At 49.8% G+C, this 8852-nt stretch overlaps 2 protein-coding genes across 2 annotated transcripts; one reads left to right on the top strand and one right to left on the bottom strand.

Annotated features, from left to right (window-relative positions):
* The first annotated feature begins 755 nt into the window (after nt 1-755).
* On the top strand, nt 756-2899 carry LOC123129987 (salt tolerance receptor-like cytoplasmic kinase 1). The gene is made up of 2 exons (XM_044549941.1): nt 756-1358; nt 1968-2899. The coding sequence occupies exons 1-2, from the start codon at nt 854-856 to the stop codon at nt 2669-2671; spliced, it is 1209 nt and encodes a 402-aa protein (XP_044405876.1). The 5' UTR covers nt 756-853; the 3' UTR covers nt 2672-2899.
* A 927-nt stretch (nt 2900-3826) lies between these two features.
* LOC123131670 (transmembrane protein 120 homolog) lies at nt 3827-7984 on the bottom strand. Its single transcript, XM_044551340.1, has 10 exons — nt 7681-7984; nt 6779-6857; nt 6580-6674; nt 5913-6017; nt 5742-5821; nt 5449-5539; nt 5251-5358; nt 4727-4813; nt 4389-4457; nt 3827-4227 (listed from the first exon to the last, which is right to left on the bottom strand). The coding sequence occupies exons 1-10, from the start codon at nt 7891-7893 to the stop codon at nt 4066-4068; spliced, it is 1089 nt and encodes a 362-aa protein (XP_044407275.1). The 5' UTR covers nt 7894-7984; the 3' UTR covers nt 3827-4065.
* Nucleotides 7985-8852: the final 868 nt, after the last annotated feature.

Genomic DNA, 8852 nt, shown 5'->3' with positions numbered 1-8852 from the left:
CTCTCCAGTGGCCGGGAGGGAAATTCGTGTGCCTTGGCTCCAACCAAGAGTTTTGGCTTGGGTTTTTTAGTCCCCGCAAGAGCTGTGCTTGAGTGGCCTGTGGCGCTTCTTCTTCAAGCTTAGTCTTTCAAGACCCGATTGTGATGAGTTTTTCCGTCTGGACAAAGTCAGGGGAGCTCTGACTTCAATTTCTGTTAGGGATCTTGTTGCGCGGTGCTTTCAAATCGATTCAAGAGTTCAATGACGACGACCGTGGCTCAAGATGTTGGCCCTTAGGGGCACATGCACAAAGACTTGCCAACTATTATCAACATCAGATCATTCTGGCAGGAGTAATGATTGTTTGGTGGTTCAGGGACCTCGATGTAATTTTCATTATGTTTAAGATGTTTTGTACTTCTGACGAACTTTTATAGTAGATCTGGATATTTTTTGAAAAAGAAAATCTTTGAAAGAAAAACGTTTGATACCTAGTTTGAATTTGAACCAACTGATTGGCATCGAAGCCTCCAAAAACAATCGCATGCCCCATTAAAAAACACTCCATCTAAAGTGTAGTATTCCATTAAACTCCTGCTGGACAATACATTCCTGCATGCTTTTCACTTTTGAAAAATGATACGAGTAGCACGTTCCTCCTAAATGTATTTGGTATACTACCAGCACATAATCAAATCTTGTTTAATATCCACCACACTACTACTGACTAAAGCTCACATTTTTGTCCTCCTCCGGTTCTCTCCCATGCATATACATCGTACCCTTCCCTTCCCCTTCCCTCGCATCTCCCCCACACTCCAAGAAAGCAAGCAGGCCGAGCTCAGCGCCCGCGGGAGACACGCGCGGCGGCGGCATGGACGCGGCCATGGCGCTGGCCACGGTCTTCTTCTGCCTCCTGCTGCTCGCCTCAGCCGCCATCTCGCTCCTCCTCCTCCGCCTCTGCGTGGCCGCGCTCCGCCGCGCCCCCGCGCGCGCCCCCTACGCCGCCGTCGACCCGGAGGCGGCCGCGCGGGCGGCGCCACCGCCGGTGCCGCAGCAGGAGCTGCCCCTTCCGGTTCCGGCGGCGTGGGCGAGGCCCAAGGCGCCGGAGCCCCGGCGGCTGGCGTGGCGGGAGGTGGAGGCGCTGACGGGCGGGTTCGACGAGGCGGCCGTGGTGGGCTGCGGCGGCTCGGGTGGCGCCGTGTACCTGTCGAGGATCCCCGTCGCGGCCGGCGGGCCGCCGGCCGCCGTGAAGGTGCACCGCTGGTGCGGCGGCGGCGAGCGCCGGCTCGGCGCGTTCCGGCGCGAGCTCGACCTGCTCCGCCGCGTCGGCCGCCACCCGCGCCTCGTCGCCCTCCTCGCTTACTCCGACGACCACGGTAAATACTCCCTCCTCCGACGATCCTGCACTGCACCGACGAAAAATGAAAATGAAATCAAATGCCCATCACTGCTCCTGCTGCCGCTGTAGCTTTGACTCCATGTGGCCGAGGAAACAACACAGGGAACTTCCTCCTCCTTCAAATGAATATTTTTTTACCTTCTTACACTGCCGGTAGAAAGTGCTCCTACTTTATTATATAAGTAACTCAAATTCCTCTTCCTGTAAAGAACTCAAATTTCTCTACCTTTTATATATACTTAAACACAGTAATGGTATATTTTATCATTGTCAGGTGTGTAGAAAATACGTAGGCTGGATTGAAAATGTGGAGTAAATTGACTTGTGTTCACGAGTGATGTACCACTGCCTACCTAATGAGAAAAACAGCGCCACCTCACTGAATTTTTCTATCCTGCTGCTTTTTGAGCGTGATAGGTTAACGACAATGTTAGTTTTCGTCAGTCCTAAACAACATCTGCGCGCGCTTGCTTAATCACCACGCCCCTCTCTGTTCTCCTCTTTTCACCGCAACAAATTATGTAAATATGGTAAATAGTAATATTATTCACTGGTTAAATGGCTGAATTTGTTGTCCTTCTCGCAGAGGAGGGAGGCGCGCTGGTGCTGGAGTACATGCCGGGCGGCACGCTGGCGGACCGTCTCCACCACGCCGCCACGCCGCCGCTCACCTGGCGCCACCGCATGCGCGTGCTCCACGACGTGGCCGCCGCGCTGGAGCACCTCCACGACGCCATCTCCGTCGTGCACGGCGACGTGTCGGCCTCCAACGTGCTCCTCGACGGCGGCGGCCGCGCGCGGCTCTGCGACCTGGGGTCGGCCTGCGAGGGCACCTTCTCGGCGGCCGTGGCGCCGGCCCGGGGCGCGGCGGCCGTCGGCTCGCCGGGCTACGCCGACCCCTTCTTCCTCCGCACCGGCATCGTGTCCAAGAAGTCCGACGTGTACGGCTTCGGCGTGCTGCTCCTCGAGGCCCTCACCGGCTCGCCGGCCGCCGGCACGCCGGGCCCGGACGGCAGCAGCCAGTACCTCGCGGCGAGGGTGATGCCGCGCTTGAGGGCAGCCGGGGCGGCGGGGCTCGTGGACGGCAGGCTGGGCGGCGACTATGATGCTGTGGAGGCCGGCGACGTCGCGCGGGTCGCCGTGGAGTGCGTGGCGCCGCAGCCGGGGCTCCGGCCGACCATGGCGCAGGTGCGGGCCGCCGTCGCGGAGAAGGCGGCGAGGTCCCTCGCGGCGACGGACGGCGGCGAGAGCGACCTCAAGTTGCTCGACTTGTTCCGCATGGCCAGCTAGCTGACTGGAGCGCTGGACCCCATTTTTCAGAAGCTCCATTAGCTTCATCATCTTCTTCTCCTCCTTCTCCTTCTTGTGTGTGTGTGTGTTAGACATTTAGTGGTAGAAGATGGATTGGTTTAGTGTCTAGTGCTAGAACTGAGTGGGATGTAAATATGATTCGACTTCACTTACTTCCATAAACGGGTGCAATAAAAATTCTGTCCATGCAACAATGCATAGTTTAAACTTTTACCCAACATGGTACTACTATTATCAAGATGTCAGCTAATGAGAAATTCTTGTTCCAAAAATGATAGGTGCTCAATGATCATCCAATCATGGCTGCAAAGGTGAGACCAGGTCTCACGGTTAGCAGGTGAGACCCGTCCTGATGGATGACACGTGGCATTCACAAATCACAAATCATCTAATCTCCCCCCCCCCCCGGATTTTAAGTAGGGGGGTGGGGGATGCTTTGAGATTTGTGAATGCCACGTGTCATCCATCAGGATGAGTCTCGCGTGAGATCTGGTCTCATAGAATTCTTTTCCGTATTGGACGGCATAGATATATCATGGGATTCCATAAAAGGAATTGGATATATATAATCGTTGAAGGATCTGAAGAATGGACCAAGATCCCCAATGCATAAAAGTTGCAATCAAGATGTAGTCTAATGAGAAATTTTGGTTCCAAAAAAGACCAGTGCTCAATGATCATGCAATCATGGCTGCAGGAGCAGGTATTGGACGACATAGATATATCATGGGATTCTATAGATGGAATTGGGTATATAATTGTTGAAGGATCTGAAGAATGGACAAAGATACCCAATGTATAAAAATTGCAATCATGGCGATAGAAGGGATTTCTATGGTTTTCGCCGAGTCCCAAGTGGTGTCCTCATGATTGGCAGGTTGCAAAATGTTTCTGGCTTCTAGACTACCACTAGCAGCAGAATTTGCTGGACCACAAGATGGAAACACAGGGCCAGAATGGAAGGTCAAGATGTTAACAACAGAGCAAATAGCAGCACATGTACTGAATAATTAGTCCCTGGGTTAGGAGAGTACTGAATAATTGAAGGGCCAGGTACTGCACCACTACTTGATGCCAGTTAGAAAGAGCATCAAGTGCTGGAGCTTCTGAGACACTTGGTTCAAGCATGCCTAGTGTCAAAAAGTGCTGGACAAGCAACAGTCAATAATACACAATGATTACACCAACTTGAAAGTGTGATTATTGTCCGTCGAGTTGCCGTATCGTGCATGGAACAGCGTATGGGACCATATTGCTAAACCACGAGCACACACGGAACAAAAAATGGTGTACCGATTTAAGGATTTACAGAAGAGATGGTTTTGTCAGCATTGTTGCTTCCAGGCATGGAGTGACACCATACTGGATTACTATCAATTTTGATGCAGGCGATTCGCACCGCCCTGGCCCGGGTCCTGCCTGGGCCTCGTCCTCTTCATCTTTGCTTTGAACCTCAGTTTCAGGGCCAGAGTCTCCACCGTGTTGACGAAGTTACCAACCGCCATCACCACCAGCAAGATCCCACACACTATGACCTGGAAAGGTGGGCGACGACAAGATCACAAGAGTCACTTCAGGGGGACCGAATAATAGGCCAGGCAACAACACATTTGGCAGATAACTAGTGCGTAGCCTAATCCTCATGGTCATGGAAACTCCGTATTGCAACTGTGAATGCCACTGACTTAATACTTGCCTGCCATTCAGAGGTGAGCCCGTGCCACGCGGTCTGAAGAAGCAACACTCCAACATATGCTTCAAACCCCTGTAAACATGAGTGACCAAGATGAGATCCAATGGTGCAGACCTAGAAAGAATATAATGGCCTACTAGCCATCTTGTTGCTTCTATTCTCACTTCGACTGAACAGTAAGGTGAAGACACACGTAACTGAAGTATCAAGAACCAAACAACATGACCACCAAGAATTGGTCATCTACCGACCACTAATTAGTTTCCCCAAGGCCCTGCTTAGTTGCCATAGTATGGGAAAACTAAGAGCTAACGTGTTTTATGGGCTCGCCTGACACCTACCTGTAATACAAAGAGAACAGGATATAGTAGCAATAGCTGCCCTTCCACACCAGCTGTTTCTCCAGCGACGACATCCATTCTTTTAGCCTGCAAGTAGTCAATGACAACAGAGTAAATCAAAATGAGACAAAGAAAATACTACTCTTACTGGTACGAAAAAGTCACAGTGGGTAACGTATAATTATGAGAACATCTATTTAACAGTCCATCAAGTTTACAAAAAAGTGTTTGCACATAAGATTTATTTTAGGGAAGGTCACAACTCTTATATTTATTTATTTGTGCAAATGCTGTCTCCAACTCCTAGCTAAACAACAAGCGATCTGAATTGCTTTTCACAAGCACCAACTATAGATCCCCATGAATATACTTTGATTATATGCAGGATCATCTACAGTTGATACTGATCAGAATCTTATTTAATAATATTAATTACCTTTTTAATACTCAAGTTGCAAAGTTCTAATATTAAATGAGCAAAGGGCACATATCAATCTATTTGTTAAATCAAAGAAAGGCCTCACCTTTCCCAGAGCAATTCGGGTGCGTAATCTTTGACGCTGGTACCTATTCTGGAGATGCATTGCAATTCCTTGCATGATTGCCCAACGCAAGAAAAGCTGTACCCCTCTCTGCAAAAGGCCAGATTATGAGTTTATAGTCTTTAAAACTTGGGACTAATGACAAAGCAACACACCCACTTCTACAAAAAGATCAAATACCTGCTTACTCGAGCAATCAGGCTGTCCCTTTATCTCCCATGTAAGGCTAACAAGAGCCATTAGCATTGCTAAATAGTGGTGGTATATCCACCTGAAAATATAGTAGCACATTATGATTAGATGGTCATAATTTGGAGAAGAAGTTGATTTTGCAAGATTTAGAGAACAAACTAAACACGGCCTTGCTGCAACAAAACAAACAGATGTGTCGATGCCATATTTGAGTGCCCAATAAAGACATTTAGTAAAAAAATGAGCAACACATTCTCCAGCAAAGAAATTTTGGTCCTTACCAAGGACGGATATCGCTTCCATTTACAAGCAACACATTCTCCCTCAAAGCAAAACTTGTGTAGAGGAATAATAACCAAGCCTGCAAATAATGTTTTGATCAATTATGTCAGACAATGAAGTTATGAGCAGAGGAAATATAGTCAGGGCATGTGAAAGTACTCAACAAATACCTGGTACACCTGAACTGCCAATGCTGGAAGGCACCCATCCCACACCCACCATCTCAGTAAGAGGAGAGTGGATGGAAACAACAGGAACATATAGGCAGCCCTATCCTGCCAATAGAAAAGGTTAAACCATCTAGATCGTCAGGCATGGTTTAAAATTTTTGGAAGATAAAAAATGTTAGCAAGCTTACAATATTTCACTAACAAAATACAATTTGAACTGAACATAGATAGTAAACTTACAGAACCTTGAAACATAATTACCAGCATACAGTACAACATTATGTTTGTCTGTATTAACTAAGCCAACTTTATCAAATGCAAAACAGGCAGGAGATTTTCAATTTGCATGACTGTGAGCTTGAACATACAGACGTATAATCTTGATAGTTCAAATTTAGCTTACATACTTGTCAGCGGTGTCAGGGGAACAGTGACATAGGCCATATCGTTTCTATAAATGCCAAACATAAGCCAAAATTTATGCAGCACAAATAGGAACAACCATTAGAAGTTTATGTTTCGCCATGAAAATCATTAAAAGTTCAGAATGCATTACTAGAGGTCGTGAAGAATATAAACAGATAAATTTAATTTATTCACTTCATGATGCCATACCAGAAAAAGTACGCACACAATATCGAAAGGAAAAACATCTGAAGATTATTACCCTATAATTGTTGTACTCGTCCTTCACTTTGAGCTTTTCCTCCTTCCTTGCCACCCGCACATTCACAGGGCCAACAAACTTCTTGAGGAACTTTCCTAAAGGTCCAGACATAGTGGGCTTCAACCACAACTCATAAAGAAACAACTAAATTTCAGCCCAGACAAAATGGGGGTCGGGGAGGAAACAAATTGCAACTGACCGTTTCCCTTGCTTGGGAGAAACGCAGCCACGTCGCCGTCTAAGATTGCTGCCCTGGCACGCTCCAGTTCCTCCTCGACCTGCACATATGGCAACAGAATACAAACAAGAACATGAGATAAAAAGTATATATACTACTAAGATAAGCAGTAGTAACATAACGAGAACTGGAGATGGTGATTCTTATTTAAGCAACTGAAACAATACAAATGACAACATAAAAAAATGGTATATATACAATCATTTTGTACATGCCGAAACAATACATGGAAGTACTCGCAAAACAATAAGCACATGGGAGCACTTTGGAAGATGCGTGTGGCTAGCCATAATGAGTAATAATCTCTATCTTCAGATGAACAATTCTGGGCTTAACAATCTTGGCTTCAGATGAGTAATCTCTAGCATATGGAGTAATAATCTCTAGCTTCGTGCTGCAAGGTTGGTGTTAGCCCAACTATATAATATACTGTGTCAGCTCGACAACTGGTGAAGAGGAAATCCTAGTGCTCAGGCGAGATGAAGCAGCGATTGAATCGGCAAACACACCGGGTCGAGACAAAAATCATTGGCCAGCATCCAGCAATTCGATGCGCGCGCCACAAATCCGTGCGCTCCTGGGCCAATAAGAGGCGCCACACCTTCGTACAGCAACGAATTCGGCCGGGATCACGGAGCAGATTCCGATGCAGCACACGCGGAGCCAGCATCTCTAGGCACGCGCGCGGGCGCGAGGCAGCAGCAACGCGGAGAAGGGACGCCCTGAGGACGCACGGCGCTGCCTCGAGAGCTGGCCGGAGCGAGGGCCGCGGCGCGAGGGCGGCGACGGGGATCGAATTTCGAATCAGGCAGAGAGAGGGAGAGAGACAGAGGAGGGGGGCGGGCGAAGGGGGGGACGCGGACCTTGTCGAGCGTGGCGGGGTCGAGGGGGGCGAGGGAGCCCTGGAGGCGTCGGACGTCGGCGTCCAGCGCGACGGCGCGGCGGCGCAGCGCGTCCTCGTCGGCGGCGCGGCGCACGGCGAGGGCCGCCGCCGCGTCCCGCAGCTCCCGCGCCGCCTCGGCCGCCGCCGCCGCCTGCTCCTCCAGGCCCTGGGCCCCGTCGCCCCCGCCGTCCATTGCCGCCGACGAGGAGCAGGAGAGATGGGCGGTGGCGGTGCGGAGGAGGTTGGAGAGAGAGAGAAGCTTCCCCTTTCGCGTGGGTGACCGTGCCCGCGTGACGTGTCCGCCTCCTCCTATCTGGTCGCGCGGGGCCCACCTGGAAGGCGACAGCTGTCGGGGTCGGCGTACGTACGGGTAACCATCGTTTTTGGGTTGGCATTATCTGGCGAGCGAACGTTCGCCACAAGAGATGGCATTTGTGAACGTTCGTGTGGCAGTTTCTGCGTATTTGAGAAAACTTGGTGGCCTTTTTGCAAAACTGTCATGGCATTTCTTTAGTTTTGAGTGTGGAAAAGTCAACCAATCCGCAGCGTAGGATCAAGATCGTGGGGCGGTCTAGGAGTTTGCTAGTAGTTTCTGCCAGACGAACGTTCGCCAGTTACTATTTTCCGTCATTTTTGGCTGATAAAATAAGCTTAAAGTTGGCACGATTAGCCGAAAAGTATTGTGCTTTATACCGGACGCCCTCTCCATCCCATTACGTCACAGTCCGGACACCATCTGACAAAATGTCGCCATCCAATCAAACCTTCAGACCCGACCCATATGTGGAGCGAATTTAGGGCGGCTGACCCATATGTGGAGCGAACTTGGGGTAGCTTGGGCGCGGTTGGACGTGTACAACACGTCAAATCCGGCAGGTCGGACCCACCCCAAATCCCTTCAAATGTGACCAACCCTCGCTCAATCTGCCCTCTTCCTCTCACTTCTATCCTTGTTTAACCATCCTTTGCCTAGCTTTGCCGCCATCCCCACCCTAGCTTCGCCACCGTCCCCAACCCACAACGCCACCACCGCCCCTTGTCCCTCCTGGGCTTCATTGCTTCTCGGACACATTCGCCGCCCCCTCGCCCCTGTACGTCCTACTCCGTCGGATATACATCTCACCCGCCATGTGTTTAATAAAACTTCGGAGC

This window comes from Triticum aestivum, chromosome 6A (assembly GCF_018294505.1).
Source record: "Triticum aestivum cultivar Chinese Spring chromosome 6A, IWGSC CS RefSeq v2.1, whole genome shotgun sequence".
Taxonomy (NCBI): domain Eukaryota; kingdom Viridiplantae; phylum Streptophyta; class Magnoliopsida; order Poales; family Poaceae; genus Triticum; species Triticum aestivum.
The sequence above is the reverse complement of the archived record's forward strand: the minus strand, read 5'-3'. Positions and strand labels throughout refer to the sequence as shown.